Source organism: Camelina sativa, chromosome 15 (assembly GCF_030686135.1).
Source record: "Camelina sativa cultivar CO46 ecotype springtype chromosome 15, ASM3068613v1".
Lineage (NCBI taxonomy): Eukaryota > Viridiplantae > Streptophyta > Magnoliopsida > Brassicales > Brassicaceae > Camelina > Camelina sativa.
The window spans coordinates 7,526,377-7,540,858 of NC_141894.1; the positions used below are offsets into that span (position 1 = coordinate 7,526,377).

Here is a 14,482-nt window from a genome sequence, read left to right on the forward strand (position 1 = left end):
ATTTTTTTTATTTTTATTTTTTAATTTGATTTTTAATTGTTTAATTGTTGTAAATAATATTTAAGACTCAATTAACACAATACATTTAATTCATACACTAAAATAAAATTATAACTGAATATAAAATAAATTATGCATTAATCATATTCTACCACTCAATTTTATTCAAATACAATAAATAATATTTATAACTCCAATAATTCTAAATATAACTTCCATCAATTCTTATCATATAAATAAGCATTGCCTCATTCTCTCATATATGCATTTTTTACTTTCCTTTTTTTTTTGGTAAGAGAGAGGAGCTAAGGCCCCTTTATTTATTCAAACTGAAACTTCAAATACAAATTCGACGAGGAGCTGCAACCCCGCGGACATCGTCCGACAGAATTGAGTCAACACCACTCGGCGCAGTATCAAAAGAATGAAAACCCAACTGCAAAGAAAAGGCAAAGTTTGCTAATCCGTCAGCAAGACGATTAGCCTCCCTATACGTGTGAACAACTCAGACCATCCAGTCCCGTGAGATTAAGCCATGACACAAACGTACCAGAAACGACAGTGGATGAGCCTCGCTAATCCCTGTCTCAAGAAAATCCACCACCACTTTAGAATCCACTTCCAACTCCAGCCGCCGGATCCGCCTTGCCCACACAATCCACAAACCGTAGTACACTCCCCACAGTTCTGCCAACGTTGCCGAGCATATCCCAATGTTCAAAGCAAACCCACAAATCCAACTACCATTCTCATCTTGCAAAACTCCCCCTGCCATGGCTAGTCCCGGGTTTCCCCGTGATGCACCGTCTGTGTTAAACTTCAACCAACCCTCCTGCGGAGCAACCCATGCATTTTTTACTTTCTCATTTTCACATTCTCTCATTCTCTTACCTTTATTTCATTCTCTTCCATAATATCTCAAATCATTTTTTTTATGTTTTCAATTTCTTATTTTTGTTGTATGAGTTACAAAAAACCAAATGAAATATCATTGTTATTGTAAAACACTTAGTGGACTCCATCGACCGGCCCGTTTACTGTCCGTGTTATGTGTAACACCCGCAAACCAAATCTTGGTATTTTGGTAAGGGTGTCGATCGACACCTCCTAGTGAGGCATCGATCGACACCAATTGTGGTCGGTTTGGTCGGTTCAATTTTAATTGTCCGGTTTGCGTGGTTGGTTTAGGGAATCCCTAAATCGAGTTTTAAAGGAAGAAAACGACCTAGGGTCGTGTTATTTTGTCTTATTCGCCGTTTTTGAGAGAAAACACAAAGAGAGAGTGTTCTTGAACTATTGGGAAGAGATTGAGAGATTCCTTGCTGTTCTTGGGAGATCCAAGGCTGGGAAGGTGCTAGAAGCTTGCTAGGAGTGAGGGAATTCGTTCTTGTTGGTCAGAATCTTCCTGCAAAGAGGTGAGTGCATGACCATGGCTATCTAAGCTAAGATCTCTAGATTCTATGTGATTTGGTGCTTATGTGGTTGTTTCTTTGAGTTCTCTATGATATTTCGTTGCTGTCTGGGCTGGGTTTGGCTTCTGGGAGTGCAAGGAGCGGATTGGAGAAGCTTGGAGGCGAGATTCGGAGTTTCTGATCGAGGGAAATCGCTGCTCGGCATCGGTGTCGGTCGACACCAGTTGGGGTGTCGGTCGACACCAGTTGGGGTGTCGGTCGACACCAACGCGAGGACGGCTCGGGACTTTAGCGAGTCTCGAACGATGCCATGTGGAGGTGTCGGTCGACGCAAACTAGGGTTTTCGGGAGTGTCGGGCAGGGTGTCGGTCGACACCAGTTTGGTGTCGGTCGACACCAGGTAGTCAGTGTCGATCGACACCATCTGGTGTCGGTCGACACCCCTTGTTCAGTTACGATGGTCGTTGCATGCTATGTATATTGCCTGGTTTGTTTTATTGATTGTTGTTTGTGGCATGTAGAGATCTTATTGCTTGTGTGTATAGCCCAGTAGATGGGAGGATTGCCTCAGTGAGTGTTTATCAAATACTCATGCATCTCAATTTGTGTTTGTGGTGCAGGTAAAGGCAAAGTGTGATCGTAGAATCAAAGGCAATGAAGAGGAGGATGTTCTAGGGACTTGATTGTATGGTTATCTGGCATTGATAGGTTGCTAGAATTGAGTCTTAGAGCATTGTTAGGATTGCTGGTTGTTTGATTTATGCTGTTTGGGATTAATGCTGGATATTACTTATTTGGTTATTGGATATTGTTTTATTGGTTATTTATTGGTATGTGGTTCCGCTGTTGGATTGTGAATGTGGTTAGGTGGCTAGTGGGTATGGGACCACTAGTTGTAGTTATTTAATTATATTATTATTTATTATTCTTTTATTAAAAAAAAAAAAAAACGGGAAGGGTTGTTTCATTTTGGTATCAGAGCCCTTACGGTTCTAGGACTAGGGTTCATTGTGCTTTTGCTGTTGATGTTTAGGATTCCATGCTATGATTGATTGTGTGGTCGGTCAATTGAGTGTGGCATGAAGTCCTAGAACATCCTCTTCGAGCCTGTGTTGTGATTCCACGGTAAGTTGTGTTTCTTGTGTATTAGAATTATTGTTTGCTTAGCCTTCTGTTCTTGGATGATACAGATGGTTAGGGGTGAGGATGCTGTTGGTCGCGGTCGTGGTCGTGGGCGTGGTCGTGGTCGGGGTCGGGGACGAGGTCAGGTTCCTGAGGCCAGTGTGAATGTGACCCAGAGCATGGCCAGTGAGGAGGTGGCGGAGTCACAGGTTCATCCTAGTGTGTCTGGAGACCAGGCTGGTTTGGGTGACGGCAGGGCGGATGGGCCCGGTGTCGGTCACGGTGTTGCCCCGGGTGTGGGGGTTGCAGCGGGAGGTGCTCCAGGCAGGGAGGATGTCTTGATGGACTTGCTAGCTCAGGTTCTGCAGCGACTTCCAGCAGTTGTGCCGCCAGTGGTTGATGGGCAGGATCCAGTAGTGCCGCCAGTGGTTGGTGGGCAGGATCCGGTAGTGCCGCCCGTGGGTGGTGGGCAGGGTCCAGCGGTGCAGCCTGTGGCGGGTTTGCAGGCAGGTGTGCAGCCGGGGGCCGAGGTTGTGGATGCTCAGTATGTGCGGATGATGGAGCAGCTGCGGCATGTGGGAGCAGGGTATTTCTCAGGAGGTACCGATCCGAGTGTAGCGGATGAGTGGAGAGAGCGGATGGAGGATATTTTCCTTTCGCTTAGGTGTCCCGACCGGTACAGGGTGGATCTGGCAGTGTTTTTCTTGTCAGGAGATGCTCGTGTGTGGTGGAGGTCGGTGACAGCACGGAGGGTGCAGAGGGGTATGTCTTGGGGAGATTTTGTGGGGGAGTTTAACTCCAAGTATTTTCCTCAGGAGGCTCTTGATCGTATGGAGGCACGGTTCTTGGGTTTGACTCAGGGGGACCGTACAGTGCGAGAGCTGGATGCAGAGTTCAGTCGGCTTGTGGGGTATGCAGGCAGGGCATGGGAGCCAGAGGCGGCTCAGGTGCGGAGGTTTTTGTTGGCTCTGCGGGATGATTTGAGGACTCGGCGCAGAGTGAGGAGCTATGCTACGAGAGCAGAGCTGGTTGAGGTTGCAGCTGGGATAGAGGATGACTTGAGGTCACAGGTGGTTGTGGTCAGTTCTTCGGTGCAGCCACAGCAGTCTCAGCTGCTTTCTGTTCCTAGCAAGGGCGGCAAGCCTGCGCAGGGGCAGAAGAGGAAGTTTGATGTTATGCAGAGATCGAGGCACGGGGGTGCGAAATGCTTTGGGTGTGGTAGTAGGGACCACAAGGTGTCTAGCTGTCCACAGAGAGGTGAGCAGCGGGCAGTGACAGAGCAGCGGGCGGTGACGGAGCCGCGGACAGATACTCGGGTGTGTTACTACTGCAGAGAGACGAGGCATATCAAGCCTCGTTGTCCCAAGTTGCAGCAGAGGGCGGTAGCAGTGTTGCAGGCTGGAGCTCAGCCAGGGGTGCAGCAGGGTGTGCAGCACGGTGTGCAGCCGGTGGGTTGGATTGAGCCGACGACTCAGGTGCACTCGACTCAGGAGCCCGGTGGCACTAGTGCAGGAGCGATCACAGGTATAACCTCTGAGATTCGAACTTAGTCAATTCAATTGTTCAGATTATATTTGTTTTTGTTTGTGGTCAAGTGTTAGGTTCTCAACACATGAGGTTTGTGTAGGGACCTTGTTGGTGGGCGGGTTTAAGTCCCATGTTATGTTTGATTCTGGAGCTTCTCATAGCTTCATTACTCCGGAGTGTGCCGTGAGTGCGGGGATCAGTGGGTATTCTGGAGAGCGTTCAGGAGTTGTCAGAGTTGCTGGAGGCAAGTTTCTGAGGGTTATTGGACGAGCTGGAGGAGTTGATATTCAGATCGCAGGAGAGTCGTGGCCAGCGGATTTGCTTATCAGTCCAGTGGAGTTGTATGACGTCATTCTTGGTATGGATTGGTTGCATCGGTATAAGGTGCATTTGGATTGCTATCGGGGTAGAGTGGAGTTCGAGCGTCCAGGAGGGAAGTTGGTTTTTCAGGGTATTAGACCGACTTCGGGGAGTCTCGTGATCTCAGCCGTTCAGGCAGGGAAGATGATCGAGAAGGGCCGTGAGGCCTATCTGGTTACTATATCTATGCCAGAGTCAGTGGGGAAGTCTACGGTTAGCGGTATTCCGGTTGTGGAGGACTTTGAGGATGTGTTCCAGTCATTGCAGGGATTACCACCATCTCGGTCGGATCCTTTTACCATTGAGCTGGAACCGGGGACGATGCCGTTATCCAAGGCTCCTTACAGGATGGCTCCAGCAGAGATGGCAGAGCTGAAGAAGCAGCTGGAGGATTTGTTGGGCAAGGGTTTTATCCGTCCTAGTTGTTCACCGTGGGGAGCTCCGGTGTTGTTTGTTAAGAAGAAGGATGGGAGTTTCCGGTTGTGTATTGACTACCGGGGTTTGAACCGAGTTACTGTGAAGAACAAGTACCCTCTCCCGAGGATTGATGAGTTGTTGGATCAGTTGAGGGGTGCTACTTGGTTCTCCAAGATCGACTTGGCTTCAGGTTATCATCAGATCCCTATTCATGAGGCAGATGTGAGGAAGACAGCCTTCAGGACGAGATATGGGCACTATGAGTTTGTGGTGATGCCGCTTGGGTTGACAAACGCGCCAGCTGCGTTTATGAGATTGATGAACAGCGTGTTCCAGGAGTTTCTGGACGTGTCAGTCATCATTTTCATCGACGACATCCTGGTATATTCTAAGAGTCCTGAGGAGCATGCAGTACATCTGAGAGCAGTGTTGGAGAAGCTGCGGGAGCAGAAGTTGTTTGCTAAGCTGAGTAAGTGCAGTTTCTGGCAGCGTGAGATGGGGTTCTTGGGTCATATTGTTTCAGCTGAGGGAGTTTCAGTGGATCCAGAGAAGATTCAGTCCATCAGGGAGTGGCCGAGGCCGCAGAGTGCCACTGAGATTCGGAGTTTCCTGGGGTTAGCAGGTTACTACAGGAGGTTTGTTCGGGGTTTTGCGAGTATGGCTCAGCCGATGACTAAGCTTACAGGGAAGGATGTCCCGTTTGTGTGGTCACCAGAGTGTGAGGCAAGTTTTGCAAGTCTCAAGCAGATGTTGACTACCACGCCGGTGTTAGCATTGCCTGAGCAGGACGAGCCTTATGTTGTGTATACAGATGCTTCTAGAGTGGGGTTGGGTTGTGTACTTATGCAGCAGGGGAAGGTTATAGCTTACGCTTCGCGGCAGTTGCGGAAGCATGAAGCTAATTATCCTACTCATGATTTGGAGATGGCAGCAGTGATCTTTGCTCTTAAGATTTGGAGATCCTATCTGTATGGTGGGAAGGTACAGGTATTTACAGATCACAAGAGTCTGAAGTACATTTTTACTCAGCCTGAGCTGAATTTGAGGCAGAGGCGTTGGATGGAGTTAGTAGCGGATTATGATTTGGACATAGCTTACCATCCTGGTAAAGCTAATCTGGTTGCAGATGCCTTGAGTCGGAAGCGGGTGGCTTCGGCTCAGGAGCAGGATATGGAGGTGTTGGTAGGTGAGATTAGTGCATTGAGTTTGTGTGCTATCTCACAAGAACCTTTGGGTTTGGAGGCAGTTGATAGAGCAGATTTGTTGAGCAGAGTGAGGTTAGCTCAGGAGAGTGATGAGGGGCTGGTGAATGCCTCTAAGGCTGCGGGTGCAGAGTATCAGGTTTCTGCTAATGGTACTATCCTTGTGCATGGTCGGATATGTGTGCCCAAGGGTGAGGATTTGAGGCAGGAAATACTGAGAGAGGCTCATTCGAGCAAGTTCTCTATTCATCCAGGAGCGACCAAGATGTACCGTGACCTCAAGCGGTATTATCACTGGGTCGGGATGAAGAAGGACGTAGCTGACTGGGTGGCAAAGTGTGATACTTGCCAGCTGGTGAAGGCGGAACATCAGGTTCCTGGTGGTTTATTACAGAGTTTACCCATTCCAGAGTGGAAGTGGGATTTGATCACGATGGACTTCGTGGTAGGTTTGCCTGTGTCGAGGACGTTTGATGCTATTTGGGTCATTGTGGACCGTTTGACTAAGTCTGCGCATTTTCTGGCCATCAAGAAAACTGATGGAGCAGCGGTTTTGGCCAAGAAGTACGTGAGGGAGATAGTCAGATTGCACGGTGTGCCTGCTAGTATTGTGTCTGATAGAGATTCCAAGTTCACCACGGTGTTCTGGAAGGCATTTCAGGCGGAGATGGGCACGAAGGTGCATATGAGTACAGCCTATCATCCTCAGACTGATGGTCAGTCAGAGAGGACGATCCAGATTTTGGAGGATTTATTGAGGATGTGTGTGCTGGATTGGGGTGGTCATTGGGCAGATCACTTGAGCTTGGTGGAGTTTGCTTATAACAACAGCTACCAGGCTAGTATTGGGATGGCTCCTTATGAGGCCCTGTATGGGAGGCCGTGTCGTACACCTTTATGTTGGACTCAGGTGGGGGAGAGGAGCATATTTGGTGCAGATTTTGTTCAGGAGACCTCGGAGAAGATTCAGGTTTTGAGGCTGAACATGAAGGAGGCTCAGGATCGGCAGAAGAGCTATGCTGATAAGAGGAGAAAGGATCTTGAGTTTCAGGTTGGTGATAGAGTGTACCTCAAGATGGCCATGTTGCGGGGTCCGAACAGGTCATTGACAGAGACTAAGTTGAGTCCGAGGTACATGGGTCCGTTCAGAGTGGTTGAGCGGGTGGGACCAGTGGCATACCGGTTGGAGTTGCCTGAGGTTATGCGTGCATTCCACAAGGTATTTCATGTGTCGATGCTGAGGAAGTGTCTTCACGAGGGTGATCAGTTGTTGGCTAAGATTCCTGAGGATCTTCAGCCTAACATGACTTTAGAGGCGAGACCAGTGAGGGTGCTCGAGAGGAGAGTCAAGGAACTTCGGAAGAAGAAGATTCCTTTGATGAGAGTCCTGTGGGACTGTGACGGAGTAGAGGAGCAGACTTGGGAGCCCGAGGCGAGGATGAAGGCAAGGTTTAAGAAGTGGTTTGAGAAGCAGACCGCGACTTGAGCTTGTCTAGCCGGGTCCGAGTTGTAGTCCGTGGCTGGAGCGGGTACGGAGTATTCCAGCCCATCTCTCTTGATATTTGGTCGCTTAGGGGTGGTTGGTTGTGCGACTAAGTATCAAGATGAGGTGGTGCTCGGGATGCGGGTTGTTGGCTCCGGTTGTTGTATTTTTAGTTTTTCTGATGTAATTTCGTTGAGATTGTAACGATTATGACATTTTTTTGAGATTAATAAGATGAGTATTTTTCTTTATGTTTGACTGTTGTTGTCATGGGAAAAGAGAAATAGCTCGGGTTTCTGTTTTTGGAAAGTTTTGCATAAATAGAAAGTTTCCACAAAAGGAAGGTTTCCATAAATAGAAAGTTTCTAAAATGGGAATGTTTTGTGGAAATGTGAGGTAGATCTAGCCGGGAGATACTCGTTGGAATCAGTGTTTGTTTTTGCTCAAGGCCGTGCGAGCCTAACTCACGTGATACCGATAGCTCGATGGACTTTGTGGCCAGAGAGTGGGAGTGGTATGCTGCTTCGGATGACGATCCGAGAGCGCGCTTGAGGGTGACGACCCAAGAGCGGGATATGTGAGACTCCCTGGATACCGTAGCTGTAGGCTGTGGCCTGGCAGTGAGCCGGTATGACTCGAAGGTTGCGACCTGAGAGCGGGGGGAGTGTGTGTATGTGTGAGTGACTTCCTGGATGCCGTAGCTTAAGGCGGTTGGCCTGATAGCGAGCCGGCATGATTCGATGGTTGCGACCACGGACGGGGGAAGCACTGAGTTGTGAGCAAATAGTGTTTATGATGCGAGTATATTGGCTAGAGGGAGACCTCGAGGGTCAGTCGGAGGTGTGCGGGCTGTTGCGACAGTGGCACGGGAAACCTTGGCTGACAGTGTTTAGTCCGGTCTGGGGACGTGCGGGCCGTGCAGACGGTGGTACGGAGGTCCTTGGCAGATGGATGGTATTGCGGGATTCGGGGACGAATCCATATTGGTGGGGGAGAATTGTAACACCCGCAAACCAAATCTTGGTATTTTGGTAAGGGTGTCGATCGACACCTCCTAGTGAGGCATCGATCGACACCAATTGTGGTCGGTTTGGTCGGTTCAATTTTAATTGTCCGGTTTGCGTGGTTGGTTTAGGGAATCCCTAAATCGAGTTTTAAAGGAAGAAAACGACCTAGGGTCGTGTTGTTTTGTCTTATTCGCCGTTTTTGAGAGAAAACACAAAGAGAGAGTGTTCTTGAACTATTGGGAAGAGATTGAGAGATTCCTTGCTGTTCTTGGGAGATCCAAGGCTGGGAAGGTGCTAGAAGCTTGCTAGGAGTGAGGGAATTCGTTCTTGTTGGTCAGAATCTTCCTGCAAAGAGGTGAGTGCATGACCATGGCTTATCTAAGCTAAGATCTCTAGATTCTATGTGATTTGGTGCTTATGTGGTTGTTTCTTTGAGTTCTCTATGATATTTCGTTGCTGTCTGGGCTGGGTTTGGCTTCTGGGAGTGCAAGGAGCGGATTGGAGAAGCTTGGAGGCGAGATTCGGAGTTTCTGATCGAGGGAAATCGCTGCTCGGCATCGGTGTCGGTCGACACCAGTTGGGGTGTCGGTCGACACCAACGCGAGGACGGCTCGGGACTTTAGCGAGTGTCGAACGATGCCATGTGGAGGTGTCGGTCGACGCAAACTAGGGTTTTCGGGAGTGTCGGGCAGGGTGTCGGTCGACACCAGGTAGTCAGTGTCGATCGACACCATCTGGTGTCGGTCGACACCCCTTGTTCAGTTACGATGGTCGTTGCATGCTATGTATATTGCCTGGTTTGTTTTATTGATTGTTGTTTGTGGCATGTAGAGATCTTATTGCTTGTGTGTATAGCCCAGTAGATGGGAGGATTGCCTCACTGAGTGTTTATCAAATACTCATGCATCTCAATTTGTGTTTGTGGTGCAGGTAAAGGCAAAGTGTGATCGTGGAATCAAAGGCAATGAAGAGGAGGATGTTCTAGGGACTTGATTGTATGGTTATCTGGCATTGATAGGTTGCTAGAATTGAGTTTTAGAGCATTGTTAGGATTGCTGGTTGTTTGATTTATGGATTAATGCTGGATATTACTTATTTGGTTATTGGATATTGTTTTATTGGTTATTTATTGGTATGTGGTTCCGCTGTTGGATTGTGAATGTGGTTAGGTGGCTAGTGGGTATGGGACCACTAGTTGTAGTTATTTAATTATATTATTATTTATTATTCTTTTATTAAAAAAAAAAAAACGGGAAGGGTTGTTTCATTATGTGTCTCGGCCACAAAGGCCCATCGGTCCATTGTCTTAGTCTTATGTCGGTCTAATACAAACACTATATATATGTAACCTCATTCATTCGTTTATCAATAAGACAAGAGATTTACGTCCTACAAACTCTCTAGTTTACAACACGTTATCAGCATGATAGCCTCTAAGGCCAGCTGAGAAAAACCCTTACCCTAAAACCCTAAAAGCCGCCGCCTCTTTCCTTGTCCGAAGTTCCCATCGGCGATCGGTATTGCTCGAGTTCGTGGTTGGTTCCTGATCGGGGTGAGTTCTATTCGAGACTTCCTCGGTTCCAGCCTGTGTTCGTGATCAAGTTTTATCCGAGACTAGTTCGAGGTTCGCGGTTCCTAGACGTGAGCAGTCCGAGATCTGTTCGTGGGAGGCTGTAGCGGTTCTGTTTGAGGTTCGTGATCGAGAGAGAGGTACGACGGAGGTCTTTAGCTCCCGGTTCATATCCAGTCAGAATCCTAATCGGTGAAGGTAAATAAGATCTAAAACTCCCTTAGAACCTATGAACCGAAATCAATACATAAACTTAATGGAACCCTAAAACTACAAAGTATACAATCAACAAACTAGATTATGCTAAAACCCTATGATTTTAAAACTTAAAATCAGATATCTTGTTGCTTAGGGTTGCTTAGATTGATTGTGAATTGAACCTTTTGATCATAATTAAAATTCGGTTTTGTTGATTGCTATATCTTGATTGTTTCATATGTTGCATAGATTCAAACCTTGCATAGACAATAAACTAGAATCTTGCATAGATAATAAACATAGATTTTCTGTAAAACTTTCGGCCATATGAAACTTAAAACTCGAGCATAAGCGTATTCTAGGATTGTCAAGATTATTAGGATAACTTCTAATTTAACATAAGTAATTATCCTAAAATTATAAGAAACTAAAACCTTAAAATTTCGGATTTAAGATTAAAACATTAATTAGGATAAGTTTCTAAGATTAATTTAAGTATTTATCTAAAAGCCTAAGAACAAAATTTACTAAAATCCTAGATTGAAAAGGAAAACTTAAGAAAAAGAAATCATATCTAGAAATAAGGAAATTGTTGGATGCATTATCTATTTGCTTTTGTTGTCTTTGCATGCATGAATTTAAACCACGAAATTTATAAGAGGCAAGGCATGTTTCGGTCTCAAATACCGCATGGCCTAAGGCATGGTTCGGTCTCAAATACCGCATGACCTATTGATTGATTGCATGGTTCGATCTCAAATATCGCATGCTAATATTTGGTTGTATATTACTGTTTTATGCAGATGGCAAGCCTTAAGAGCCTAGACTATGGTATCTTGAATGCTTCTGGAAGCAACTACTTGCAATGGGCAATGGACACTAAGATCCATCTGAAGTCAAAGGACTTGTTCGAATGCATCGAAGAGGATTTTGAGTGCACGGGCAAGCAAAAGAATAAGTGTATCCAGCATATGCACCATCACATTGCTGAGAGTCTCAAGAATCAGTACCTCTTTATAGAAGATCCTCTCGCCCTTTGGACAGCGCTTAAACGCAGATACGGACACCAAAAGACGGTGCTCCTCCCAAAGGCCGAGTTCGATTGGAAGAACCTAAGGATCCAGGATTACAAATCCGTGGATGAGTATAACTCTGAGCTTTTTAGGATTGTCTCACTCCTTAGGCTGTGTGGTACTGAAGTAACAGAGAATGAGCTACTAGAGAAGACATTGTCTACCTTTAGCCCTCATAACATAGTCCTTCAGCAACAATACAGGCAAAAAGGCTTTGCTGACTATGGGAAACTCAATGAATGTTTACTGCTAGCTGAGCAGAACAATGAGTTGTTGTTGATGAATAGTGCTATGAGACCTCCTGGTTCTGCCCCATTACCAGAAGCATACAAGGTTGACTTGGGAAAGAAAAGTGCTGCAGAGCCTAAAGAGCTTAAGGAGCCTAAAGAGACCAACTATGTCCGCAGAGAAAGACACTACGGCCGTGGCCGTGGTGGCAGAGGACGTGGTGGTCGAGGAGGCCAAGCTAGCCGGTTTGAAGGTTACGGCCGTGGTGGTAGGGGCCGTGGGTCCTCTAAGCCACAAACCAAGGCTAAATCGGTTTGCCACCGATGTGGTATGTCTAACCACTGGGCAAAGAACTGCAGAATACCCAAACATCTCATTGATGCATATCAAGAGGTCTTGAAGAAGAATCCAGAAGCCAACCATGTGCATCTCGATGATGAAGGAGACTTCGATCATGAGAATGATGACTCCCTAGCCTATGAGACTTCCGACTGCCTTAAGAATGATGATTGAATTTCGGTTTTATTTTGGTTTAATTCTATGCTTTTATGCTTTGATTTCTTTCTATGTATTGGATAATTATTTTGGTTTAAATTCAAAGATTTTATTTTATACTTAATTGCCTTATTAAATCAAAACACAAAATGTTGTTTTATATAAAAATGGTTGAGGATATGAGTGAACTAGTGGTGGACAGTGGATCCAGCCACACTATACTAAAAGATAAAAGATATTTCATAAACCTCAAAATGAAAAATGCCAATGTTAGTACAATTGCGGGTATATCAAATTTGATAGAAGGCTACGGCCAGGCTCACATATTATTGCCTAATGGCACACATATTGAACTAAATGATGCCTTGTACTCACCCAGCTCTAAGAGAAGCTTATTGAGCTTTAAAGATATAAGATTAAATGGTTATCATATTGAAACCAAGGGTGAAGGAAATAAAGAATTCCTATACATTACAGAAATTGTAAAAGGACATAAGAAGGTCCTAGAGACTATACATGCACTAGCCATTGGTTTATACCATGCTAAGATTAACATGATAGAAGCTAACTTGGCAAAGCACAGAATGTTCAATGAACAGTTCACTCTATGGAATGACCGGCTAGGCCACCTGGGTTCGAACATGATGCGTAAATTGATTAAGAGTTCGAATGGACACAATCTTAAAGAGAGAAAAGTTATCCCTAAACATCTCACTTGTGTAGCATGTGCACAAGGGAAACTTATCATAAGGCCATCACTAGTAAAAGTCATTAAAGAGATTTTAAACTTTCTGGAAAGGATACAAGGTGATATATGTGGACCAATACACCCATCCTGTGGGACATTTAGATATTTTATGGTTATGATCGATGCATCAACCAGATGGTCACACGTTTGCTTGTTATCCACAAGGAACCTAGCATTTGCTAGGATGTTGGCTCAAATTATAAGGCTAAGAGCACACTTTCCAGATTTTCCACTTAAGACTAAACGTCTAGACAATGCTGGTGAATTCAAATCCCAAGCGTTTAATGATTATTGTATGTCCATGGGGGTGAGTGTGGAACATCCAGTGGCACATGTCCATACACAAAACGGATTAGCTGAATCCTTGATTAAACGAATACAGTTGATAGCTCGACCATTGTTAATGAGATCGAAGCTCCCTGTGTCGGCTTGGGGACACGCAGTCTTACATGCAGCAGAACTCATACGCATCAGGCCATCTAGTGATCACAAATATTCACCATCCCAACTATTATCGGGTCAAGAGCCAGACATATCCCATCTCAAAACATTTGGTTGTGCCGTTTATGTACCTATTGCTCCACCACAGAGAACTAAGATGGGACCTCAAAGGAGGATGAGAATATATGTTGGATATGAGTCTCCCACCATTATAAAGTATCTTGAGCCAACCACAGGAGATTTATTTAAGGCCAGATACGCGGACTGTCAATTCGTTGAGTCCGAATTCCCTGTGTTAGGTGGTGAGACTAGCAAGCTGGTCAAGGAATTAACATGGAATCAAACATCCTTAAATTGGCAAGATCCTCGAACTCTAGCATGTGATGCAGAGGTTCAAAAGATTATATATTTACAGAAGCTAGCTAATAAATTGCCAGATTCCATTGCTGACCCAAAGAGAGTAACAAAATCGTACATACCAGCTTGCAATGCACTAGTACGTATTGATGTTCAAAAGGAACACAATAATCAAGTTGCTACAGAGTCTAAGCCACGTTTGAAACGAGGTAGACCATTAGGTTCCAAAGATAAGAACCCTCGGAAGTCTAAAGGTGCAAAATAGACCGAGGTTAAGGGAATTACAGAAAATACAGACATAGCCGCGACAAAGCCTTAGGAACCAAGTGAGGTTCAGGACGCTGAACCTCAAGGTCCTGAAGGTATTGATAATAATGAGATCTCAATAAACTATATCATGTCTGGAATTCAATGGAACCGTAAAGATGTCGACATCGATGATATATTTGCATACAATGTAGCACTTGAGATAAATGAGGATCATGAACCCACATCTATATTAGAGTGCACTCAAAGCAAAGATTGGCTTAAATGGAAAGAAGCTATTGATGTGGAGTTAAACTCTTTGAAGAAGAGAAGTGTGTTTGGTCCGATCTTAAGGACAACACCGGAAGTTAAACCAGTTGGACATAAGTGGGTCTTTGTAAGGAAGAGAAATGAGAATAATGAAATTGTGAGATATAAAGCACGGCTTGTAGCACAAGGATTCTCTCAAAGACCAGGAATAGACTATGAGGAGACATAGTCCCATGTGATGGATGCAACGATTTTAGATATTTAATAAGTCTGGCTATAAGAGAAAAACTGGATTTTCGGTTAATGGATGTTGTGACTGCATATTT

General features: G+C 45.4%; 1 protein-coding gene across 1 annotated transcript; it reads left to right on the forward strand.

The window, feature by feature from the left end:
• The first annotated feature begins 11,101 nt into the window (after nucleotides 1-11,101).
• LOC147926351 (uncharacterized) lies at nucleotides 11,102-12,112 on the forward strand. Its single transcript, XM_087487031.1, has 3 exons — nucleotides 11,102-11,394; nucleotides 11,482-11,574; nucleotides 11,812-12,112. The coding sequence occupies exons 1-3, from the start codon at nucleotides 11,102-11,104 to the stop codon at nucleotides 12,110-12,112; spliced, it is 687 nt and encodes a 228-aa protein (XP_087343157.1).
• Nucleotides 12,113-14,482: the final 2,370 nt, after the last annotated feature.